Below are 27,661 nucleotides of genomic sequence, written 5' to 3' on the forward strand. Positions count from 1 at the left end.
AGATTTGAGACCAGTGATCACGTGTATAAATAAAGTGCTCTCCTAAATTTAAGACAAATACTGTATACAGTATGCATTTAAACAATCTATCTTAACGGGTTTTTGGGGACTGGCCTCGGTCCGCAGGAGTCCGGATAAGAGGGAGTCTACTGTATGTTGTTGTGATGATGTAGGTCCCTATGTCTGGTTTGCTGGAATGCTTTAGCAAAGAGAATTGTTTTGACAGATGTGAGGTGATATTAGTGTTATTTGTTTCTTGAAAGGTCCATTTGTAACAAAATCAGCTGACAATCTCACCTTTCCTAGCCACTGGTCTGGGCGAGGCAGGTTGCGTACGGGGGGGAGTGGTGAGGCTGGCAGAGGAGGGGTGGCGGGTGGCGTCAGAGCTGTCGGGGGTGACCACACAGTGGCAGGGGTGGCGTTGTTGGTCACGTTGTTCACATTGTTGTTGTAGTTCTGTAGCTTCAGCGTGTCTATTGATGACAGGATTGAGTCATTGTGGGCGCTCATGTTCGCTTTCAAGTCTGAAAAAAATATAAATAGTTGTGTCACACCTTGCATTAATTATTAGTGAAAAACCCATTTTTATGTAGATTGACAATTTTCAGCAAACACTGTGTGATTTTGTACAGTGACCAGGCCGCAGCGACTAGTGTGACCGTAACCTTAGGCCGGTTTCACACGAGCCATAAAACGCCCGACAATCGTGGAACGCCGCTTCTGACTGTTGTGGCGCGCTTGTCGCGCGAGAATCACAATCTGACGCAGAAAAGAAGAGCCCCATTCACTTAACATTGGAACGCGGCATTGCCACTCAGACAGTCAAAACAACCAGTCACCCTGTTTTGTCCTGATTTTTTTTTTACTTTTATAACAATAAGTTATGTCTGACTTTGACACAGACCGTTTTATCGTAGAAGTAGGGTGTAGGCCAGTGTTATGGGACCAAGAATGTAAAGATAACTCAAATAATTACTCTATGACGTCGTATCACACGAAGAAGCATTATAAAAAACAAGCCTTCTTCATCGTCCATTGTATCACTGAACTGCACTCGTAGTCTTTCCAAGCGGACTGGTGTTTTGGTTTATTTCAGGGAGGTGCGGTATGAAATGGCGATAAACTAAAGGAAATCGCGGAATCATGCTTTTGCCAACTGAAAGGTCCCACGCGATTGACCGCTGCCAGTGGTGCGTTTCTGCCGACGATTGTGGCATGTTTGTGGCTCGTGTGAAACCGGCCTTAGACTTTTACGGTTGAGACAGGGTCTGATCCCTAGGTTTATGTGTAAGAGAGAGTACTGTAATAAAGCTAGGTTAAAATTACAATCTAAATACATATTTAATTAAATATTTTCATTTAACTTATCATTTTGATTTCCTATTATAATAACAACTCAGAAGATTATGACATACCCGGTGTGGTAGAACTGGTTGGAAACAGATTTTTTGCAACACTGTCTGACACTGGCGGCTGCTGAAACAAAAAGGAATATTGAAAACAAGACAAATTAACAGCTTAATGGCTACAAAAAAACACATGGGTGGGCAAATATTTTGAAGTTCACACTTAAGTAAAGAACAATGATTGATTTGCAACCATTTATTAGGAGTCTACTGAGAGTAGTAAAACATTTAGTGTTAAGATCCTCTTCACAAATGATCAAAGATAATTTGTGAGATAGTGGTAAGATTATTGGTACTAGTTTGGATCTAATTTTTATTATAATTACAATCGTTATAACGGTTTACGACGTTACCAAAATTTACCGCCGTAATAATAATATAATAGGCCTACTCAATTAACCAAATTTAGATTACTATCAAGCTTTCTAATAGGCTCAAACAATAACCAATGAAAGACGTTATTCCAAATAGCCTAGGTTGTTGCACAGTTGCAATAAACACCGATCCTCTTGATGCTTTGTAATTTCAAGGTAATAATAAATAAAATTCTAATAAATACCTCTCTAATTAATAGCAGATTTAAGTCAAATTTCATTAATGAATAACTTGAGATAACCTACAATACGTACACTTACCGTTTCGATATCATAACGTCTGCCGATACAACTTTTACTTTCATCAAAGGCCGTAATTAAATTATCATTTATTAGACTCCGACTAATCATTCTTTTATTTAAATTATCCTATAACTGTGATTTGTTTTAATTACTGTAAGATTGTTTAAATTCATATTAAGAATAACTTTATACGGATGCCTATTTACAATCATCACTAACATAACCTCCAGGACATGACATTTGACAGACATCGGTACCCGGCCCGGTTTGAGAATTGAGTGAGAGGAAGTAAAACAATCACATTACGTCATATAGTTTTTTCTGCGCGGTACGTACTCCGGTATCATGGCAGGGCGGGATTTTTGAAAGAGGGAAGACTTCTCTCTTGTTAACTCGGCTTTTTTAGCTGGAAGAGTAGAGTCCTCAAAGCTACATTCGGCAAACACTACACTCGGCTTTGTGCTGGAGTTGGTAAGAGCTGAAAGTTGGCAACTTAAACTACAGATTAGGTTTTCTTTATTAACAAAATTAAATTTCTTTCTCAGGGGTTACATTATTGCGAGTTAGGGAATTCTTGAGTCATTAATATTTTGTGATATAATTTAAAGTAGATTTTTTTTCAATTTCAAGTTAAATATTTATGAATTGTTAAATATTTGCGAATTGTTAAGTGAGAAAGATCACTGTGATAATTATTTAATAAGACTGAATGTTAGATTTAATAAATTTGTTGAATAAATATTTAATTGTTACAGCATAAACTCTTGACTTATTATTGTAGGGACACGCTCTCATCTCTCTAGACATAAATAAAGAAAATACAAAATCATAATAAGCTCAGATAAGAAACAACCCCACTCATTAAATCGGCTGGCAAAGAACCTCTCCCTGAAGATAGCTCATTGCTCTGCAAAAAATAGCTAGGGTAACAAAAATAACCAGAATTTTGAGTTGGAGTGTTGTAAAATGGCGCCCAACGTAGCAGCCGATTAACCAACGTAGTAACCGTACGGAGTAGCCAACATAGAAACTTAATTAAACTAACATACTTTGAATGTCTAGAATCTGATAAATAGGTTTATAAATAATAATGGAAGACAACACCAGTCAGTATAACTTGCGTTCGAGTATCAAACCGAGTAATAAATTATTAGAAAGTAATGAAGCTTTTGAATTTTTAACAAGACGAAATCCAGAGGAAAATCAAACCATCACACAAAAACCTAGCGAAATTATAGGTCAGGAAACACACCCAAACTATGAAAATTCAATCCACGATAGTGACAGCACTAGCAGTGAGATCTTACAAATAGAGGGGACAGATGGGACGATAAATAAAACACAAAGAATAACAGAAAAAACACCATCAAACAGAGAAAACGACAGTAAACCATCCCAATCTCAAACTATAACTATGGACAAGATCTTGTTAATACTAAATGAAATGAGAGGCGAAATGAGGGATACTAGAGATGAGATTAAAAAACTAAATGCAAAAGTAGATGAGACTAAATATGAACTTAGCTTTACTATAGATAAAACAATTGAACAATTAAAGAGACAAGTAGAAAACCAATTGGAAAAGGTAACTTACACAATTGATCAAAAAATAAATTATATTGATGATGATTTAAGGAGGGTAAAATCAGAAGGTGAACTAAGGGAGATAAAAATTATGCGCCGGGTGGAAGAACTTGTAGAATCCCAAAATGCTAACGTAACACAAATGATAGAGACAATAAAAAGTGACTTAATAGGAATCACTAATGACACCATTAGGGAACAAAAATCAAAAGAAAGGTATATTGAGGCTACAAACAGTAAGGAAATAATTATCACATACCAAGGGTCCCCAGAACAGTCGTTAAAACACTTGCAATTTGACGGACGACAAACAAACCCAATGATATTCCTAAACAAGCTAAAAGCATACCTTAGTCGTGAAGAGAAAAAACGAACTAACATGATAGGATTTGAGGATTCTGATCTAAAGGAAGTACTTGAAGGAATTTTTATTGGTACCGCAGCTTCTTGGTGGCAAATCATAAAGGACAGTATAGGGAACATTGACGACTTTGAAAAAGCGTTCATAACTAAATACTGGAGTAAGGAGACTCAACGTGGATTAAAACAGAGAATAGAGATGGAAGAGTATAGGCCAGGAGGTAGATTAAGTCGTACCGAATACTTTATGGAAAAGGCGGTTCTCTTACGTTCGATGTCAGCCAATACTTTGGACGAGGAGGAAATAATAAGCTTGTTGTCAGGTCATTTTGGACGAAAGATTCAGGATGCTTGTAGTGTCCAGGGCATAACCACTATCAGTGCTATGGAAAAATTGTTAGACCGTGAGGACAACGAAGAGAAAAATAAAAGCTTAAAATTTCAAAATAACAGCTCTAAGTCAAACCAAAACTACAATCAACAACGCAGTAAAACACTCGTAGGAAATGAAGACTACAGACAAGAGATAGAACGTCGAGACAGATACAACAACAGAAACCGAACAGAACAAAACTATCACCATAGATATGATAGGCCACAAGCACACAAAGATAACATCAATGGCGAAAGACCAAACTACAGACCGAGAAATAATGAAACAAGACCTAACTATCCACAAAAGGAGCCATATAGATATCCTAGTGAGGAGCAAAGAAGAGTATGCTCTATGGTGTACCAGGGAAATTCTCAACCAGTGCCTTTAAACGAGAAAGCACCGAGACTTTCAGAGAATCGGGCCCCAACACAAAACTGTTAGGAAATCTAAGAGAATGTGTAGAAGCCTCGGTGCACAACACAACCACACCGCCCGAAATTCAAATCAAACCCGAAAAGGAACCAGACATAAAGAATACTAACTTTGAAAAAATATTAATAGGAAATGTATATTGTGATAGAGAATTTCTATTAACAGAAGATTTAGAAGTCCCTGAAAATTTAAATAGTAAAATTGTAAGATGTCCTGAAATAAAATTGAAATTACAGAACATAGAAATTAATGCACTGATTGACTCTGGTAGTAACGTAACTTGTGTACAAACTGAGTGGTTGGAAGCAAATCAAGATAAGATTAGTATAATAGGTCAATTACCTCTAACAAACGTAAATATTACTACTGCTACAGGTCAGAAAAGTAAACGTATAAATAAAATAGTTTTACTTGAAGCCACAATTTTAAATACAACTGTTATGCTCCAATGCTTAGTAATACCAAGACTAATAAGAGAAATTATACTTGGAATGGATACAATCAAAGAGTTGAAGATGAACCTTGACTTTGGAAAAAATAAGATCTCAATTTACCATGGGAATCAAAGCATATCTGTAAACTTAGAGGAGGTCAGTAGTAAAGTTATTGAGTGCAAAGTAATACATAACAATGACAATCTTCACAAAGATTGGGATGAAATAGAAACTAAGAAAAACACAGCTAACAATAACGAGATCATGATGACAAGTATAAATACACAGGAAAACTTAACAAGTGAACAGAAAGACAAGTTAACCGAACTGTTTTCAAGGTACAATGAAGTATTTTCCGACCAACCTGGCCGTTGCACAAAATATAAACATGAGATTAAGGTGAAACATGACAAAGCATTTAAGCAACAAACTTATCCAATCCCATACAAATATCTAGATTCTGTAAAAAAGGAAATAGCTAGAATGGAAGGAGAAGGAATCATAGAAAGATGTGATAGTCCATATATAAATCCCATTGTACCAGTTATGAAAAAATCTGGAGAAGTGAGAGTATGTTTAGATGCTAGGAGAATAAATGAAATTATTACCCCAGACTATGAATGTAATAGAGGCATAAACGAACTGTTATTTAAAGGGAGAAAAACAAAATGGTTAACCACTTTAGATCTGTCTAGTGCATTTTGGCAAATTGAGCTAGCACTAGAATCAAGAAAGTATACAGCATTTCAATTTATGGGTAAAACTTACCAGTACTGTGTTACTCCATTCGGTTTGAATACTTCTTCTGCGGCTTTGGTTCGTGCTCTAAGTTTCGTATTTGACGATGAGGTAGATGATTTTACCATGGTTTACGCAGATGACATTCTTTGCTACTCACCTGATTTTGAAACTCATTTAAAACACTTAGAAACTATTTTCCTTAAGCTGAAGGGAGCTAACATGACAATAAAATTTGAAAAATCATTGTTCTGTAGAGATAAAGTCCCATTTCTAGGATATATAGTAACAGGTGAAGGATTGGAGGCAGACCCAAGAAAAACTGAAGCAATTTTGAATTTAAGAACACCAAGAAATCAGAAAGAACTCAGAGGATTCTTAGGCACAATAAATTATTATAACAGATTCGTTGAGAAGTATTCAGAAACATTACAACCACTTCTGGCCCTAACATCAAAGAAAAATAAATTTATTTGGACAAGTAAAGAACAGGAAGTTTTTGAAAACACGAAGGAACTTTTCTTAAAAACAAATACCTTAATTCACCCAGATTTGAATAAAGAATTTATATTACAATGTGATGCATCAGATAAAGCTATTGGTGGACACCTATACCAGATAAAGGACGATGGAACAAAAGGGGCTATCGCTTTCTTGAGTCGAGTTCTGAGGGGACATGAGCTAAACTTATTTACAACTGAAAAGGAGTTTCTATCCATACTTTTCTGTCTTCAGAAGACCAGACAGATTGTGATGGGAGCTAAGGTGCGCATAATAACCGACCATAAGGCACTAACTTTCATAAAAACTTGCAAATTGCTCAATTCACGATTAACTAGATGGGTCCTTGCTTTACAAGAATACCAATACACAATAGAGGGATGTCCGGGTAAAGATAATATAGTGGCAGATTCTTTAAGCCGCTACTGTAAAAGTGATATGTCACAGGAAAGAAATGGTGATGATGAACCAAAAATAGTGGTTGCAACTGTGAAAAGACAAGCAAATACTCAAACAATGTTAGACTTAGAAAATTTAAAAGAACATCAACATTTGGACCCACAATATAACAACATAATACAACAAAAGTTAAGAGAGAAGGATGGTGAAGTTTTACCAAAACCTTTGTTAAATTATGAAATAGAAGATGGACTTTTACTAAAGAAAAACAACAATGATGTATGGAAGGTTGTAATACCAGAAGTGTTAGTAGAAAGTTTGATATGGAGTTGTCACTTTTATTATTTACATTGTGGTCCTCAGAAGTGTTACCAAATCTTAAATGAGAGCTTTATATTCAAGAATATGACCAGGAAAATCAGAGTTATATTAAAGCGATGTGAAACATGCCAAAAATGCAAGTCAAATAATAAAACTAACTTTGGAGAAACAAGTGGTGTCAGTGTGACTGAAAAGAACGAACTTTTGGCCGTAGACTTTCTAGGACCTTTACCAATGGGAAGATCTGGCTTACAATATGTGTTTGTTGTAGTTGATGTGTTTACTAAATTTACTAAACTATTTCCTACTAAAAGAGCAACTAGTCAGATTGCACTAAACAAAATATTTTTAGAATACGTCCCTAATTATGGAAAACCAAAGAAAATACAAAGTGACAATGCTACACAGTTTCATAGCAAGCTCTGGCTAAACAAATTAAAGGTAGAAGGCATTACTCCAGTGTTTTCCCCAATTAGACATCCACAACCCAACTTAGCAGAGCGTATAATAAAAGAGACAAAGCGTTGCTTAAGAAGTTATTGCCACAATAATCAGAAAACTTGGCCTGAGTACATCAGCATAATTAATGAGTTTCTAAATGAAGTACGAAACGAAACTACAGGTTTCACCCCAAACGAACTGCATCTAAATAAAAGGAATGTTAGATTTTGGAGCAATGTCTTAGGGTTACATAGAGAAGATGACCAGAATTGGGTAGTTAAGCTAGAGTTAGCAAAAACTAGAGCCGAAAGAAAGAAAGAAAACAGAGCTAGAAAATTGAATACGCAACACAAGATAACAGAATTTGAAGTTGGAGAGAAGGTTTTGTTAAAAGCTGCACCGATATCTAGAGCAATATTAGGTGAAACAAAGAGCCTTTGCCAAATTTTTGAAGGTCCATACAAAATCCATCAAAAGATTGGAAAATCAACTTACATTTTAAGTGACTTGAATGGTTTAAATATAAAGGGTCCATATCACACAGAAAGTCTGAAGAAATATTTTTAAAAAACAAAACCTGCAAAAGATACAAAGGAGGATGAGGGTAGTAAAAAAAAAATAATAATAAAACACACAAAAAATAAAAATAAAATAATGAAAACAAAATCATTTAAATTAACATATAATCCTAACAGAAAACAATAACAATAAAAGCCAAATAAAAAAAAAATACATATAAAATAATGAATAATAAAAAAAAAAAACTTTATGAAATGTATTATTATGAACACAACACTAATCTTCTTTTGAATTTGCAAAACAGATGATGGCAGCAGCTAACTTCTACATTCCAAAGAAAGGAGGAAAGCGTCACCACGAAGCCTTCCGAAAGTGGCTGGCCAAGCTCCCACTTGACGACCCGAGACGAGTGCAGCTTGCTTCAGGCGTCAAGCCGAGAACGAAACTAGCGAATCTCCTGGAGATCAACAACAGGAAGCTGGAGGCTCAGAAGCAGCGAGAGGTGCTCGGTAGACGGTGCGAGCAGCTATCTGAGGAGGCGGACATCACTAAGTACGCCGATGTCCAAGCCAAGAAGAGGCTTACAGAAATGGAGAGGGTGCTGGGCTACCCTATCGTCGCCCGGAAGTATGTCTTGCATCCTTGCGACATACCACCAAAGGGACCCCCAACTGAAGACTCCAGCGACCGGGAGGTGCGGCGCATCCTGCACGAGATGAAGGTCCAGGAGCCCATTCAAAGGATTGATCCGGTGACCAGCATCTTCAGCCCGCCTAAAGCCCATCCTGAGGAGGACGTCCTGGAGATGGAATTAGAAGAGGATTTCACCCTGGAGTTTTAGAGGACTCTTCAAGACTCCAACCTAAAGACTGTTATGTATTATTAGTTGTAAGATTCCATGTTCCTATTAGTTATTTTATTTTTTGCTCATTTCAAGACTGATTTATCTAAATTTTTAAAATTTTCTGTGATATTAGAATTTTGTGAAACTCGCAATAACAATTAGCTTCGTCACAAAATTGAGGGGACAATTACGACGTTACCAAAATTTACCGCCGTAATAATAATATAATAGGCCTACTCAATTAACCAAATTTAGATTACTATCAAGCTTTCTAATAGGCTCAAACAATAACCAATGAAAGACGTTATTCCAAATAGCCTAGGTTGTTGCACAGTTGCAATAAACACCGATCCTCTTGATGCTTTGTAATTTCAAGGTAATAATAAATAAAATTCTAATAAATACCTCTCTAATTAATAGCAGATTTAAGTCAAATTTCATTAATGAATAACTTGAGATAACCTACAATACGTACACTTACCGTTTCGATATCATAACGTCTGCCGATACAACTTTTACTTTCATCAAAGGCCGTAATTAAATTATCATTTATTAGACTCCGACTAATCATTCTTTTATTTAAATTATCCTATAACTGTGATTTGTTTTAATTACTGTAAGATTGTTTAAATTCATATTAAGAATAACTTTATACGGATGCCTATTTACAATCATCACTAACATAACCTCCAGGACATGACATTTGACAGACATCGGTACCCGGCCCGGTTTGAGAATTGAGTGAGAGGAAGTAAAACAATCACATTACGTCATATAGTTTTTTCTGCGCGGTACGTACTCCGGTATCATGGCAGGGCGGGATTTTTGAAAGAGGGAAGACTTCTCTCTTGTTAACTCGGCTTTTTTAGCTGGAAGAGTAGAGTCCTCAAAGCTACATTCGGCAAACACTACACTCGGCTTTGTGCTGGAGTTGGTAAGAGCTGAAAGTTGGCAACTTAAACTACAGATTAGGTTTTCTTTATTAACAAAATTAAATTTCTTTCTCAGGGGTTACATTATTGCGAGTTAGGGAATTCTTGAGTCATTAATATTTTGTGATATAATTTAAAGTAGATTTTTTTTCAATTTCAAGTTAAATATTTATGAATTGTTAAATATTTGCGAATTGTTAAGTGAGAAAGATCACTGTGATAATTATTTAATAAGACTGAATGTTAGATTTAATAAATTTGTTGAATAAATATTTAATTGTTACAGCATAAACTCTTGACTTATTATTGTAGGGACACGCTCTCATCTCTCTAGACATAAATAAAGAAAATACAAAATCATAATAAGCTCAGATAAGAAACAACCCCACTCATTAAATCGGCTGGCAAAGAACCTCTCCCTGAAGATAGCTCATTGCTCTGCAAAAAATAGCTAGGGTAACAAAAATAACCAGAATTTTGAGTTGGAGTGTTGTAGGTTGTTGTAGCTCAAATAATCATAGTCTGTGACTATTACTAAAATTTGACTGGTGGACAACTCACAACTTTAAAATTAAATTACATTCCCAATACAAGATTTCTCTAAAATGTTTTCAGACGTTTTGATTCTGCATACTGCTTTTGGTATGAGAACGAGATAGCCTATATTAATTTAAATGGGCACCAGACCAGTGGTATAGAGAATTTGGGGCTCATAAAGTTGCCAAAAGAGGCCAATTACCATCTTAATAATAATAAAAAAAACGATGTGTATTTATTTCTAATTACAGAACTTTGTAATCTTGTGCTCACCACCCCAAACAAAACACTGAATTCATGCTAATGCATCCTTAGTAAATAATCTATTTTTGTTTGCTTGGCAGCAGATGTGTCACTATATGGCCCCTATTAGACGAGGTAGTCTGGCGACGTCGCCAGCGACCAAACTGGCTACTCAGCTTGTCAAAGGTCATTGATTCTTATGGATGTTATTACACGAAGGTAGCCAGCGACGCAGCCACACTTTGGCGACCGTCTGGCTACCGAGCCCCGTCGCCACTGCGGTAGCCACTGGCTACCCATATTAGCGATGCTGCGTTGTAGCATATGGAGCTTATTACACTAGGTCGCCAGTATCACGTCGCCACTCGGTCAGTTCATATCACGGGTGCACTTGCACACTGTTGTGTTGCGTTCTGTTGTGTTGCGTTCTGTTGTGTTGTGAGTGGGTGAATTGTTCACTTCAGTTGATAAAATGTCTACATCTGATTCAATCGAAGGGATACGCGAAGATATGAAGAAAAAAGAAGAACCTCCGAAAGGCGAACAAAAAAAAAGAAGCAAATAAAAAGCAAGAAGAGCTCATGAAAAAGTGTCAGAAGTTGGCCGACACAAAGTTGAACACTGAAGACTTTATTAGTGAAATCGAAAAACACCCTTGCGTTTGGAACTGTGCTGTAGAGGAGTTTAGCAACAAACATGTGCAATTGAGGTGTAATACATCTTCGGGTGTAGTACATCTCCTCGGGTGTAATACATCTTCTCATTGCAGTATCAGTTCCAGTTATATCATCCTTTATGAGACCTAACAACTCGAAAAAACTGGATTGTGACATACGAAAATAATTGAAAAATTTTGTATTGTCCGCACAGAGCTCATCAAAAAGGGTGTAATATAACCCTTTCGATTCTCTTGCACTAAGCATTGGATTAACATATATTTTTCTCTTCCTTTGCGTCCTTTTCTTCAGAAGTAACAAAAGGAGAAGATACTTATAATCATTATTCACTCATTATTCACTGTAAACATACCGCTCATAACAAGTACAAGTACAAGACAAGCACTCACAACAAAATGAGTTACGGCGGTAAAATTCTAGCTACTCAACTGGCTACTAGGTCTGGTGGCCAGTGCGTCGCCAGCTACTGTCGCTGGCGACGTCGCCAGGCTACCTCGTCTAATAGGGGCCTATTATTACCTATGTTAGGAGTAGGATTGGTGGTTGAGAATTGTTGTTAGGGGCAAGAGAGGAGGGAGTAATCTTTGGACCCAAAAACTTTTTAAGTTAATTGTGTTATGGCGGACTGCAACTGTGAGTAAGAACGTCGTCCCATAAGATGAGTGCAATACTATTTTATGTTTTGTTATAACCAGCAAATAGCCTCAGTATAACATGTAGTGCATTCCAGTTTGTATTAAAAAAGTTGTACAAGTTGCAGCACTAAAAGAGTAACAGGCCAACAGGTCCTTGACAATAACTACTGCAGGGGGAATCTATGACAAAAGGGCTGGATACGCCTACCAAAAATAATTAGTTTAGAAAAATAGATTATTTCAGAAAAGAAGTGGTAAATGGTTTAGTGAATGCTAAACAAACTACAACCTCAGGTCACAAAAGAGCAAAGAAAAGTGCAGCTGGTGCAAAAATATCCCTTGCACTTACATCACCTTACACTAAGCAATTCAAGATTACATGATGATGCAATGCAGTGAATTCCGTTACCAAAAAAAACTCTCGCGCCAGCAGTCAATATTTTAACCCATTGATGCAATGTCAAAATCAGGCTTTGATAAGTGATAACTTTCAGGTTTTCTATTGTAATAATTTTTACTGAGCGTAACGTTGCTCCGATAAGCACTCCTTCAAAAGGCACAGCTCCGAAAAAAATACATGGTTAAGGTCCTGCTGCAAAAGGAATGAAAGGATAAAGCACTGCTCCCAAAAGGATATGGCCATGGAAGGCACTGCTCCGAAAAAGGATATGACCATGGCAGGCATTGCTTTGAAAAGAATATGACTAATGCAGGCACTGCTCCAAAATGGATACCATACAACTGAGGCAGGCACTTCACCAAAAAGAATACAAGGCCAAGGCAGGGTTGCTCTAAAAAGAATGCAACGACAAGGCAGGCAACGTTAAGGCAAGCTATACTCTGAAATTAATACAACTCCAAGGCAGGCACTGCAACAAAAGGAATACAATGTCAAGGCAGGTACGTGCTTCGAATAATGTGTTTTAAGGCATTGCACCATAAGAACGTCCAGGATCAGGCACTGTTATGAAAGACACTACCCTAAAAATGTCTTTTAAATCAGTGGCTTTTGTAGGTATCCCATTTGGAGCAGTTCCTCGCTCTCCAATTTTTGTTAGCAGTGATTATTGAATATGCTAATACAACGCACCTTGTTGAGAGAACTAAGGAAGTCATCATTGTTGGATAACATTGACAGTCCCTGAGACAGCTGTTGACACATGGCACTGACAGGGTCTGCTTTGTCATTGTGAGGTGACACTTCAGGTATGGGACTGACTGTAACATAACACAACATTATCAACCACCACTGACAAAACATAGTAACATTGACAGTCCCTGAGACAGCTGTTGACACATGGCACTGACAGGGTCTGCTTTGTCACTGTGAGGTGACACTTCAGGTATAGGACTGACTGTAACATAACACAACATTATCAACCACCACTGACAAAACATAGTAACATTGACAGTCCCTGAGACAGCTGTTGACACATGGCACTGACAGGGTCTGCTTTGTCACTGTGTGGTGACACTTCAGGTATAGGACTGACTGTAACATAACACAACATTATCAACCACCACTGACAAAACATAGTAACATTGACAGTCCCTGAGACAGCTGTTGACACATGGCATTGACAGGGTCTGCTTTGTCACTGTGTGGTGACACTTCAGGTATAGGACTGACTGTAACATAACACAACATTATCAACCACCACTGACAAAACATAGTAACATTGACAGTCCCTGAGACAGCTGTTGACACATGGCACTGACAGGGTCTGCTTTGTCACTGTGTGGTGACACTTCAGGTATAGGACTGACTGTAACATAACACAACATTATCAACCACCACTGACAAAACATAGTAACATTGACAGTCCCTGAGACAGCTGTTGACACATGGCACTGACAGGGTCTGCTTTGTCACTGTGTGGTGACACTTCAGGTATAGGACTGACTGTAACATAACACAACATTATCAACCACCACTGACAAAACATAGTAACATTGACAGTCCCTGAGACAGCTGTTGACACATGGCACTGACAGGGTCTGCTTTGTCACTGTGAGGTGACACTTCAGGTATGGGACTGACTGTAACATAACACAACATTATCAACCACCACTGACAAAACATAGTAACATTGACAGTCCCTGAGACAGCTGTTGACACATGGCACTGACAGGGTCTGCTTTGTCACTGTGAGGTGACACTTCAGGTATAGGACTGACTGTAACATAACACAACATTATCAACCACCACTGACAAAACATAGTAACATTGACAGTCCCTGAGACAGCTGTTGACACATGGCACTGACAGGGTCTGCTTTGTCACTGTGAGGTGACACTTCAGGCATGGGACTGACTGTAACATAACACCACATTATCAACCACCACTGACAAAACATAGTAACATTGACAGTCCCTGAGACAGCTGTTGACACATGGCACTGACAGGGTCTGCTTTGTCACTGTGAGGTGACACTTCAGGTATGGGACTGACTGTAACATAACACAACATTATCAACCACCACTGACAAAACATAGTAACATTGACATTCCCTGAGACAGCTGTTGACACATGGCACTGACAGGGTCTGCTTTGTCACTGTGAGGTGACACTTCAGGTATGGGACTGACTGTAACATAACACAACATTATCAACCACCACTGACAAAACATAGTAACATTGACAGTCCCTGAGACAGCTGTTGACACATGGCACTGACAGGGTCTGCTTTGTCACTGTGAGGTGACACTTCAGGTATGGGACTGACTGTAACATAACACAACATTATCAACCACCACTGACAAAACATAGTAACATTGTTACTATCACAATCATCATAAACGGAAACAAATCTCCAGTGGCCAGACAATTGTTCAACTTAAATCATCTTAGGTACTCTAATTGGCTAATAGAGTTTACTGCTAAACTACTAACAAAATACTGCAGTTTGTTGTATTCAAATCATAAAGAATGGTTTTAAAAGAGAACTGCTTTCGAATCCTGTATTTTTAAAATCCGCCTATTTTGAATCTCTACACTTAAGTTTTCAAACACAACAGATTTAAGGGGTTCAAGTACTACAGCGCCAGCCGTCCAGTAACTTTGGGTCATTGTTCTCACTCAAGATCAATGCCATTTGCCACTCTCCTCTGACCGATGATCTCCCGATGCAAGTTTGGAAATTATTATTATTTCTTTAAAGTACAAAGCTAATATGAAATTCAGAACATTTGTTTGCAGTCACGGCAGAAACAAGTAGGTACATCTTACATGATCATGGCACAATCGTGAACATCATCTGTGGTCCTAGGGACATCATCAGCATAGTCTTCCGCGATCATGGCAAAACTGTGAACATTACCTTGAACAATTTTTTTACTACGCATCTTTGCAAACGTTTTATGGGATCGTGAAAACAAAAGCTAGGCGTGACTACATAAAAATCTTCAGAGGTAACAGCTAAACCGTGAACATCTTCCGCCATTGCGGCAAAACCGTGATCTGCCATTGCAATGATCAATTATTACAGAAATCCGCTTATTCTGAATTCCCACTTATCCGAACCTAACAGGATTTGGCCCCAGTCAGTTCAGAAGGGTTAGACTCTACTGTATATACTCTGATTTTACATGTTATGTACAACACAAGCATTAGTTGAACTAAATTTAAATGGATTTAACAAAATCATATTTACAAAATAAATATTAACCCTCCGAGTGTTATTTGTCGATGCGTCGACACATAACACACTTTGTGTAGTGTTTTGTGTCGATGCATCGACTCACAAACACTGTTTACGGCGAAGGCTCTATGACTGACAAAATCGGATTGAACTGGATCGAGTTAGGTATCGTTTTATTTGTCTTGTATCTTGTAAACAGCTTGGTTAACCTTGCACCGATGACTGATGTGTTTTATTACGTTTATCATTGATTTAGTGTTAAAAATCAAAAGTAGTGATATACAAGGTGCATTATAAGAAGATTTAAGTGATTTTGAAGGGCTGGTTGATGATCCTGAAGAATTAGGTAGTGATATTGATGTAAATTATCAGCCAGATTCCTAGCTATGGTTAGGCTATGCATTCTTAGCTAAACGCTATGTACTGAAATCTGTTTCTTGCCCATAACTTATTTATTTGCAAATCTACTTCCTTATATTTTTATATATTTGTAATCCTCATGAAATTTAGAACAAAGTGGCTATTTTCAAATATTTATAGGCCTATAATTTATACGAACTTATTTTTTTTTTGAAAATTTTCCAAAATATTTTTGTTTACTTAAAATTTTTTTGAAACAAATGTTTCTTATGTTTTATAGATAATATTGAAGCCCATGATTTTCCAAACAAAATGGTATATAGAACAGTATAATTAACATTGTTTTCAAGCTTCTCAGATCCGTTTAAAAAAAAAACCTTGTAAATGAGCAAAAAATAGGCAGACATTAAGGCCAAAACAAGGGACTTACTTGATACTTGATACTTGTAGTCTATGTCGTTGACCAAAGAAATCGGCATGACTGCGTCAGATTACTAAATACTAAAATACTATTTACACAATACTATTTACACCGCGGACACTCGGAGGGTTAAGTATCCGAATATACAAAGGTTGACTCAATCAATCAGTAACAAGCATATCTACCAATAACATACTATACAACACGAATAATAACATAATGTATTAGGGTATACTTTAGAAAAGACAATATTCTAAATACTAATGAGATAATGGGTCAAAAACTGTTTTTTTTATGAAACTCACAAAGAGCAGCTGACGGTAAAGATAATAATCTGCGTCGGCATTTAATGCCTTCTGAAATAAAGAAATAAACGTAAAAATAGCTGAATGTTTAAGCAAAATAGCACTAAAACACTTCCTTTTTCCCAACTTCTTGAATAACAACAAATATAGGTTAGACCAAGAAAATTTGAAAAAGTGGAATTTACAACAGGATAAAAGTAATCTTACTGGTCTATCTGATTGTTAAGAAAAAGTTAAACTTCACAACTAACAATGCTCCAGATATAATAAATAACAGTTACTGAATGGTCCGAATCAAAGTGAATCAGGAAAATTCGAGAGCCTATAATATAATTTTATAAAAATAATTATTCTAGAGTCTAAATTCAAGAATTGATGTTTACAACCATATGGATACTAGAAATTTTTGGATGTTGAGTTACCCTCTTAAAAATTACTATTCAAAAATCTCAGTGAGAAAAAATATTTACAATATTAAATAGGCCTAGAAAATTAAATTTAAAGAGGAATTGAAGAATGCTCTTGTTATCCGCGGACACTATCCATGTTCCATGTTCTACAGTAACATGTGTTTACCATGTTCTACAGTACCTGGAGTTTTCAGATGTATAAGTGCCGGAGTTCTTGAGTCATCTACTTGCAGACTCATTGCTCGAGTTCGCTCCAAATTACTCGGCAAGTCACTGATCCTCAACGAGAGTTGCCGCTTAAAAGGACTCGCCTGAAAAAATTAAAGTTTTAATGAGTAAACCTTCAAAGACTTCAAGTGGAATCCTATATATTAATAGGCAAGCACATTTCTTTAAAACCTTTTATCTCAGCTTGTGTGCATCGCAGGGAAAATCTACGCATACTGTTAGAAGGATATTTTCCTGTAGATGTGCAGAATCCCTTTATAATTAAAATAGGCAAAAAATAAGCAATAAATATGAATTTAAAAAAAATAACAAGGGGCCTATTGGGTTATAGTAACCTGTTGACAAAATAACAAAATATAAACAGAAAATCAAAACAAATTAGTAGAAAATCCCAAAGCATCAGCGTCATTTGAGCCTAACCACACTCCTCCAGCACACCCCTACTAATCACAGTACCATCTTAAAAGTAGGGGTACTTCCCTCCCCACTCTGTATATAGGTAAAGTATCATTACCTGGTTCAGCTGGTTAAAGCCGCGGAAGGAGCCTTGTCGTTGTAGCATGGCTATGTTGGCGTGGGGTCGTTCTATCGCGTGAGGGTTGCTGATAGGCTTAGGTGTTGTCTGCGTCTGAGGCGCTACAGTGGCTACTGGCACTTCTACAACACATCAGGATGTCAATCAGATTTTTATGGAGCAATGTACATTGATTGTTTTAAGAAGTTACATTTTACAGTAATCTGTTTCTTTTAGTCTTTAAATGTTTCACATGTGAAAAAAACACTCTTATATTTGTACCTTTTCATCCCTACAGGCGTAAACAAATATGAGGGCAATTTTATAAGGGCCGTTTTGCGGACATGTCCGTACCTCCCGTGTACGCCACAATGGAGCTCCTCGCCCAGTTACTTGCACCATTTTTGAACAGAATGACAACATTTGCAGCTCTGTAGCTGTACCTACGCTTAGCTACGTGTTTTAAAGATTTTTCAAATTGTTGTCCCTCCCACCACGAGCACGATAAGATATGTTTTTTGGTTACAAGAAATAGAAGTGTCCTTTAATGGTTATTGGTTCCTGAAAAAATTTAGAAAAGTTTTTAATTAAAAATTCCAATGTTATTCTTATGAAGAATAAGTAACCTATTGTAGTTTGATTGTTTATGGATATATTTTGATCAAACTTGGCAAATTTATTTATTTTATACTAAGCTAATATATTTTTGAATACACTTTATTACCCTCCCTATAGCAGAAAACCTGGGTACTTGTTAAACATAATGTTAATTAAATAGATTTAATTGTAAATATAATCAGGTGAATGGAAATTCGCTTAGTCTGCAGGTTTGCTGCGGCAGGGGCAATTTACTATGTGGTCAGAAGTCAGAAGTCAGTGTACCCACCAAAGACACAATTCCTTTCGAAATGAACATTTTCACAGCCCATTTTAAAACTCCCTAGCCCATTTCTGCACTTTCCCCTCTATCATTGCACCAGAGCCATAACCTTCAGTTATCTGGTGATGAATGTCGGTATCGGATAGTATTCTTGTAATAAAAAAAAACGTATCACTGACCTTATCTCGCACACAGCAGAGATTCAACAATTTTAACAATTTTGAACAAAGCACAAACATCAGCTACAGAGCTGCAAATGGTGTCATTCTGTTTACAAATTATGCAAGAAACCAGGAAGGATTCTTGTTGCGTACAGGCAACCTACAGAGCTGTACACAAAAACGACTCTTACTTAAATAAATTCCCTCTTAAGTCACCTTAATGTAGCGCTATACGGTACACAAGCCCTAGAATTGATATTTCTGTTTAGTTGAACACTGCAGTACAGTATACAAAAATGTTGACATATAAAGTATGGTTTTGAAAAACTATCCATTCTCTTTTTTAATGCTTCAAAATTTTCAAAATTTCAGCTCCTGTACTGAGCTATCCAAGTAAGAAGGAATCTACTTTAAAATCGTTTATGTACAAATCCATGGTTTGGCTCCATGATGTTAATTGTATAATTGCATTGTACTGAAACTGTTTGTGTGGTATTTTTGTTTCAAATAAACAGCCTACTACAACATCAAATTGTCTGCTTTTCTTCACCTAATTGCTCAATTTTCCATTCAAATTAAGCAAATTGTATCTCCTGAAGAGTAAATATGGGGAAATAGAAAAGTTCTCTCAATTATTTGACTCCTTTATTAAAATGAAATAGAAATAATTAAATAATTTCAAAAGTACTAATTGTTTGTAATTTATAAAGATACACGTGTTTACCAGAGTTGGTTTTGTTGTTCTCCTGTTTCTCGCTGAGCCTGTCCGTGATAGTAGGTTGTCGGAAGCTGCCAGTTCGAGTGAACGTGTTGTTGCTGGTGTCGAAGCTCATCGTCACACCGCACTCCTTGTCTCGTCGCAGCTTGCGTTCCAAACACGCGGCAAACGCACATCCCACAGCGTGACTTAGCCTCTCACCCTGTGTACAACCACAATGTTAAGATGACAGCTGTTGACTAAAAATCTGGCTTTTACAAGATAAGTTGTCATATATTACTCCAAATATGGTGCCAAAACTAATTCACAAGCTAATAAAAGCCAACTTCTAATATAAACCTACTCTTTGAACTGGCAATCAAAATCAAACCGTTAGCCTATTAGGCATTATAAAAAAAACCAATATTTATTGAAAACAAAACTTGAACTATGAACAAATTAGAATTCATTGTCCTACTTCTGGATATTGCTTTATATTAATTAAATTATTATTGTTACCTTACAATATCCGTTTGGTGTTGGTAGATAGACAACTACATGTTTCGTGGCGACTGCCACATCCTCAGGTTATCCTCTTCTCAGATTCGTCATCAATTTAAAAATATAAAACACTGAACACACGTAGAAAAACACATTACATTAAACATTTATTTTGATACCGTCACGGTGCGTGCACGCGTTTGGTCGGGCCGGCGGCGACATCCAGTCGCGACAGTCGCCGCCGGCCCGACCAAACGCGTGCACGCACCGTGACGGTATCAAAATAAATGTTTAATGTAATGTGTTTTTCTACGTGTGTTCAGTGTTTTATATTTTTAAATTGATGACGAATCTGAGAAGAGGATAACCTGAGGATGTGGCAGTCGCCACGAAACATGTAGTTGTCTATCTACCAACACCAAACGGATATTGTAAGGTAACAATAATAATTTAATTAATATGAACAAATTGGCCAATGACTAATTCAATACATAGCCAAATTACCAAGTACTTTGTACTGTTAGTCAAATTATTGAGTACCAACTGTGGATTCTATTAAGAATTGGACTTACAGACTCCTTGAGCGCCAGGAACCCGTGGCACATCCAGCGCCGAGTGGTCCCATCCCTGCAGATGTAGGAGAACCCTTTATCATGGTTCCTGTCTGGCGCACAGAACGATACCTTCTCTATCGTCTGGTCCACTATCAGTCCCTGCAACATGGTGAATAAGTGATGAGCTCGATAAATCTAACTAAATACAATCCAATAACTTTGACTATATTAAATAACTATTTAATTATGAGTGATGAAATGCTGAATGCTGCAGACTGATTTTCCTTTCCTCAAGACATTATCTACCTGGTCACACTGTATCCCCATACAGTCATCTCACTAATCCAAACTCCGCTAGTATAAAAGCTAGTTCAAACCCAGCTAAACTGATTTCTGCTAATCCGAACTTCGCCAATCCGAGTGGCCCGTAAATCCAAACTACCTAGCAGTATTCTATTCGGTTGGTTCTCTTTAAAGATTGTGGTGTATTAAGAAGAACCCGATCGTAGAAAATTATCAGTGATGGGATGATAGAGGGAGGAATATATGGACATTAACAGTCATAAGAGATACATTGATAAAAAATTTTTCACAAAATCGTACTGCATAAAATACGGCAATATTGAACAGGGTCCCGTCCCAATTAGTTCGGGTTATCAGGACTCTAATATATGGGTCAGGTGATTATGTTAACACAAACAATGTCTATCACTGAAAAACAATTGGTTAAAAACTTTAAATGATTGACTGTAACCAATGAATACAATTTAAACAGTGAAATCTAACCCAAACGACAGCACTTAATATAGACAACACATTCTAGTCCTATCCTCCATCAATCAAACCGACAGTTATCTGGCTTCAATTGGGCTAATTAATGGAAAGTCTTTTTCCATGTCCATGAGACAAGGATTGATTATAAAACATAAGTAATTAAAACATTAACATTGCACGTTGTTTAATTGCTTCAAATAAATCAAGTTTATAAGATTATTTCCACTATCAATTTCATAAAAAGTCTTTTTTGACATTTTTTTTATAACCTAGTAAGACCAATTGAAAAAAAAAACGACGATATAGTTACATAAAAAATAGTTATTCGAGTAACGCTTCTAAAAAAAAAAAAAAAGAAAAACTTTAGACAAAGATATTTATTATGAGGTAGTTGTAACTAATAAAGTTGTTGAATCTTTACTAATAATTATTTACCTACCGCTTAGAAAGCGACCTCCTCCAACATTGGTTTAGCATTAGCGCGCAGGTCGTTTTCTAAGCGGCCTAACTATAGTAGCCTAACTAATCTCAAAGCAGTTGAAACAAGCAAAGTTATCACTGACAAACTTTTAGGGCACAGGGAAACTTTTAGCTCAAAGACAGCTTTGAGACACAACTTGTATCTCATTGCAACCGCAACAAGTAACTTCAGTTTTGTAATTACCACTTGCAAATCTCAGCGTGTTCTCTAAGATGCAACTAACTCAACCAGTACCTCGAGTAGAATCTCAATGTTTGTTGTTAAATTGTCTGGTGAATATTTCTTTGTGCATGATTCATTCTAAATGTACTGTAATTAGCTAGTAATGTACATAATGCTGTTTAGCTATTTTCACTTACAACAACTCTGAACCCAGATGAATTTTATTTTTCATTAGGCTGTCAATTAATGATGTTTTTAACAGAAGGTTCATGTTAAATAGTACCAAATACAGGGTTTAGATGGTTTTGACCTGCCTTAATAAATATTAACAATGCAAACGGCATACAAAAAGGTACAAATCACAAACACATAAACATTTATTTTTAGTTTGTTTAGTATTAGAGTTAAGTTTTTAAGATACAGACTTTTTAGCTAAAAACAGCAATTCTATCGAACTATTCTCAACCAATTTTTTGTTTTTGTCAGCAAAACAAAGTGTTTAGTACAATATCATTGAGAAAATCTTAATTTAAATGTTTAATACTTTGAAGCAAGGAGTTCTAAAACCAACCGTTCAGAGATAGTGTCTGGTGTGACTTGCATTACTTATGAACTGTCTCTGAACTAAAGCATCAGAACTTAAGCAGGATTATAGAAGGTGCTGTAGAGTGAGGATGGTTGTAGCAAAGCCAATATTTCAGGGTGATGAAGCCATCCCCTCTCTTCCCACCCTTATTTGTCCAGCCCAGGTGTTTCTGACATAATTCATTTTCAGTTTACCTTCCAATTTTTACAGATTGGATTCTTCACATCTTTCAACACCCATAATAAATCAACAAAAATTACATTGTCCAATGGTGTCGCACTATTTTACGTGACCCGTAAATAAATTTTGTTTGGCATTGAAAAAGATCTTTTAAATTTTGTTGGGACATATTTTAATAATTTGTATCTTAGTACATTCTGGAAATTTGCCATGCAATTTAAGATGGGCTTTGAATCAGAATAACCTATTTGAATGACCGACTATTTTGTTGAGTATGCTCCGGTACAATTATATTTTATCCCTCAGTTTTAGCGAATTTCCCTATAGGGAAGTAGCTATTACCGTAGGTGGCACGGTAAGACCTAGACCCGGGACCGATTTACTTTTTCATTTTGATGTCCCAAGAGGCCAAAAACACTATTCGTTCAAATTTTTATATATCTAATATATAAAATTCTCGTGTCACAGTGTTTGTCTGCAAACTCCTCCGGAACGACTTCACCGATCGTTATGAAATTTGGTGTGTAAATTCTGTAGGTATGCGAATCGGACGTAAACTATTTCCCGTTTCGAAATTCTTAAAAGGGCTCCGCCCCAGTGGCTCTGGAGTTTCCCATGTTAACCTTATGAGAAATGGAATTAATGAATCTTAACAGCTGTTTCAATTAAACAAGTTGGTTCTGTTCTATGATGTTCAATAGCATTAAAGTTACAAGGATTACCAACAGGGTGCAGCACTATTATTTCTTTTACATTTATGACAACAGCTAATTTGCAACCAAAAGGTGAGTGAGCGTAGCGAACGAACTTCAACCTGGAGGCGAGTGAGCGTAGCGAACGAGCTAACCTGAAGGCAAGTGAGCGCAGCGAACGAGCTCCAACCTAAAGGTGAGTGAGCGTAGCGAACGAGCTCCAACCCAAAGGTGAGTGAGCGTAGCGAACGAACTTCAACCAGGACGTGATTGAGCGATGCGAACGAGATCATCTTGAAAATTAAACGTAACGGTACTTTCTTTCCATCGGTCTGTCTTAGGGGAAACCTATAACTTAGGCGATACGAAGTTCGCCGGGTCAGCTAGTGTATATATAAATAAATAAATATATCTTTATTGTCACATAAACGTTTTACAGATTACATAGCATAAGCTACAAAAACAGGTGACATTGTCAATATAATCATATATCATAATAAGTACCTAAAATACTAAAAAATAAACAATGATTCTTACAAATAATTATTTGGGTTATTTTATAAAACATAATATTTGCTAATTTAAAAAATTACCATCATTCAAAAATTCGTCAATACTATAATATATTTTGTTTACAAGAAATGAGGCAAGGCTGCTTTTAAAAGATGTTTTGTTTATTAAACCTTTATATTTTGGTTGCAGTTTATTAAACAATTTCTTTCCCATATATTTTGGTGTTTTTTCTATTAATTTTAATCGGTGAATCGGAAACTGAAAATTCTTTTTGAAACGGGTGTTATATGGATGGTCAAAATTCTCCGCACATAAGTTTTCAAAATTTGATTGTACCATTAATAAGGATTTAAAAATGATTAAACTTGATACAGTCATTATATTAAGTTCTTTAAAAATTGGTCTACATGATTGTTTTCGTTTAGCAAATGTCATTAGGCTATTCTTAAGTATTTTTTTTTAACATTAAAAATCTTTTCTATTTCTGATGAGAATCCCCAAAATTCAATCCCATAATGCAATATTGAATAAAAATAGGCATAATATATCATTAAACGTGTTTTCATATCCAAAATATTTCTCAAACAAAGCATTTGGAAACAGGCAGAATCAAGCTTATGTAATATGTTTTCAATGCACTTGGCCCAGGTTAAATTTGAATCAACATACAAACCTAAAAATTTTGTACATTTAACAGTTTTGGTTCTTGTGTTATGTATGAAATTTCGGGATTGTATCGTATTAAATTTTACTAGTTGTGTTTTTTCTGGATTTAATTTTAGTCCGTTTCTACAATCTATATATATAAGTCTATATATATATATAGACTTATATATATATACGTCCGTGAACGCGATAACTTGAGTAATTTTTGTCCGATTTTGATGAAATTTGGTTTAAAGGTGTAAAGCGGGATAAACTTGAATGAGTTCGCGAACCAGCACGATCGGACCATGGGAACGGGGCTTTACGGGGGGTTTTATGGGGTAAAAATTGGTTTTTCTCACTTTTGACCCTCAAAACACAAAATTTAGTATATAAAAGTATTTTTGTTCGATTATTAGTAACGGAGAAAATTAAAAAAAATTGTAAATTTAAAATTCCCATGTTATTCTTATGGAGAATATTTTCAAATGTTGTAGTTTGCTTGTTTATAAATATATTTTGATCAAACTTGGCAAATTTATTTATTTTGTACTAAGCTATCAATATTTTACTCAAAAACACACTTTATTAGTTTCCTTGTAGCAGCAAACCTAGGTACTCGTTAAACCTAATGTTATTAAAATATATTTAACTGAAAATCAATTCAGACAAATGGAAATTCGCTTAGTCGGCAGGTTTGCTGCGGCGGGGGTATTTAATAGTATTATATTGGTAATTATATTACTATCACCAACGTATAATATTACGTTGGTTCGTCCAACAAATCTTAGGTTCCAGATTCTTCTGTTCCAGGTAGCCAAGATTCTTAATACAGCCTACCTAAGATTACAACGGAGATCTGTAATTCATAACAGTACACTCAGTTTAATATTACGTTGGTTCGTCCAACAAATCTTAGGTAGCCAAGATTTTTATTATACCTAAGACTACAACGGAAATCTGTAGGCCTAATTCATAACAGTACACTAAGTTGGGGCTCAATTTAACACCAATCAACAATAATTTATATTCTAAAACCTGGATACAGCTTAAACTTGGGTTGGTGCTACTTCAATCCATAGTCAATGGTATAACACATACATTGAAAAGTATTCAAGATTTTAAGAACTATTCCCAATGGAAATAACTGTTAAAGTTAAATATTTAATAAGAAAGAACTTGTTTAGTAGTAAAAAAAATATACTAATTGTTACTATTCTGACCTTAAACAAAGAGTTTGAGAGTATATATATCTCTCTGAAAGTTATTAATATATGTTTCCAACCACTTAAAAAATCCAATTTCAAAGCTCAGTAAATCCTTCCAATTTGCAACAGTTTTGTGGAGTTTGAATAGAAGCTTTGTTAACATTTCCCACCATGTTTTTAGCCGAAGGCGAGGCTATATGAATTAATTGCTGGGATTGTATGTTGAAATGATGGATTTGCTTTATCCTTATTTCATTTGTTTTGAACTTGAATTTTAACTAAAGATAAATTTTACAAAGGCAATTTTGAATCAGGTTTTGTCCATGTAATAATTACTAAGTTTGTACAGTATAACCGTTAAGGATTCACAGTCAACGGTATAACATTAGACCTACACTTAAGCTTGAGTAGCGAGCTGGTCTAGTGGTAGAGCGTAGGGCTTCGGTGCCAAAGGTCCCGGGTTCAAATCCTGCCAATCACCAATGGATTTTATCCATGTGATAATGCCGCAACCCATTACAACTAGTCCTTAGTAATGTGTAAAGCAGTTCTGGTGGCTATAACTAGCGTCCTGGAATATGAAAGTGAGACAAATAAAAAATAAAAAAGACTAACGTAACTGGTTCTTTAGGGTAAAATATATTCTAAAAAGGTACACATCTAACAAGATTTAGGAATTAACGGAATTATGTGATGTAGTGATTGGTTTACCTTGGTTTCATCTTCGACTACCCTTAGTCCATCGCTTGACACATGAAGTAAAGCTTTGACAGGTCTCCGCCGAGAGTTCTGCAACATACAAACATTTCATACAACTCGTACATAGCAGAAATATATACAGCATTACAAGGTATAGGTTAAGAATACCTAAGATTGTAGAATGTAAACAAAACTAAAAAAATAATTTTGGTGGTGTTAATGATACCATGATACCATGAATTTATAACAAGGTTTTCTCATTATAGACTGTTAATCTGTTCACAATAAAATTTGGGACTTATAATAGACTGTCACTGAATACAAAATCATAATGATTTCTTATTTATTGAAATTTCCTTGTGCTTTTAAACATTTACTAGTTTAGCAACAGATTTTGTACGAAGGTTCAATAAACTATAAATAATTCAGCGTACTATTTATAACTTTCTGTTTAGTTTGAATGTTAAGTTGGGCGAGGGGGTGCTATTGCTTATTTATCTTTTTACATTGTATCTATCTACTATGCTATGCATTTATAAACGGTTTTGTTTTTTTAAGGGAACGGTCCCAACCCTTTGAAATTGTAAACTAATGTTTAATATTTAATGACTTGGGTCATCAACTATGAATTAGCCATTTTCAAATGATTGTCTAATATTATCCTTTACAATATATATTTTGCAAGTCACCAAATTTACCTACTCAAAAGATAGGCCTATCACAGGAGATAAAACATTGTTCCCAAGAAGCGGAATGAAATCCACACGTGTGGATAAGCCAATGTCTGGGTAGAAAACAAGAGAAACCAGTCAAGACCGGTTTATCACCTGATCTCAGCTCTCGGCTACTTTTTGCACCATGCAAAGTTCTCAAACATATTGTATGTCTTGTGACTTTGTTTTCTTGTAGAGAAACTAAGAGGTCTAAATATAGTTTTTCTAGAAGCTAAAAAATTTCTTTATGGTCTAGTTTTGATTTCCATATGATATTTGGCCACCACATTTATGTGGGTTTTTACTATGGGGAAATGGACAAAACATTAAATTAGGTTTT

General features: G+C 36.0%; 1 protein-coding gene across 3 annotated transcripts in view; it reads right to left on the reverse strand.

Annotated features, from left to right (window-relative positions):
* The window catches only part of LOC128985390 (protein numb-like), a 136,333-nt gene that overhangs the window by 5,590 nt on the left and 103,082 nt on the right, over positions 1–27,661 (reverse strand). For 2 of the 3 annotated variants that reach the window (XM_054404845.1, XM_054404843.1), the window contains 8 exons: positions 26,621–26,698; positions 20,687–20,827; positions 19,641–19,836; positions 17,876–18,018; positions 17,315–17,444; positions 13,087–13,214; positions 1,416–1,476; positions 298–524 (listed from right to left, as the gene is read on the reverse strand). In XM_054404845.1, coding sequence (XP_054260820.1) covers positions 298–524; positions 1,416–1,476; positions 13,087–13,214; positions 17,315–17,444; positions 17,876–18,018; positions 19,641–19,836; positions 20,687–20,827; positions 26,621–26,698 — 1,104 coding nt within the window. The remainder of the gene's footprint in view (positions 1–297; positions 525–1,415; positions 1,477–13,086; positions 13,215–17,314; positions 17,445–17,875; positions 18,019–19,640; positions 19,837–20,686; positions 20,828–26,620; positions 26,699–27,661) is intronic. The other variant, XM_054404844.1, reaches the window with a different exon arrangement.

Source organism: Macrosteles quadrilineatus, unplaced genomic scaffold (genome assembly GCF_028750875.1).
Source record: "Macrosteles quadrilineatus isolate MER2022 unplaced genomic scaffold, UCM_ALF_1.0 Scaffold_2__2_contigs__length_208266976, whole genome shotgun sequence".
Classification (NCBI taxonomy): Eukaryota; Metazoa; Arthropoda; class Insecta; order Hemiptera; family Cicadellidae; genus Macrosteles; species Macrosteles quadrilineatus.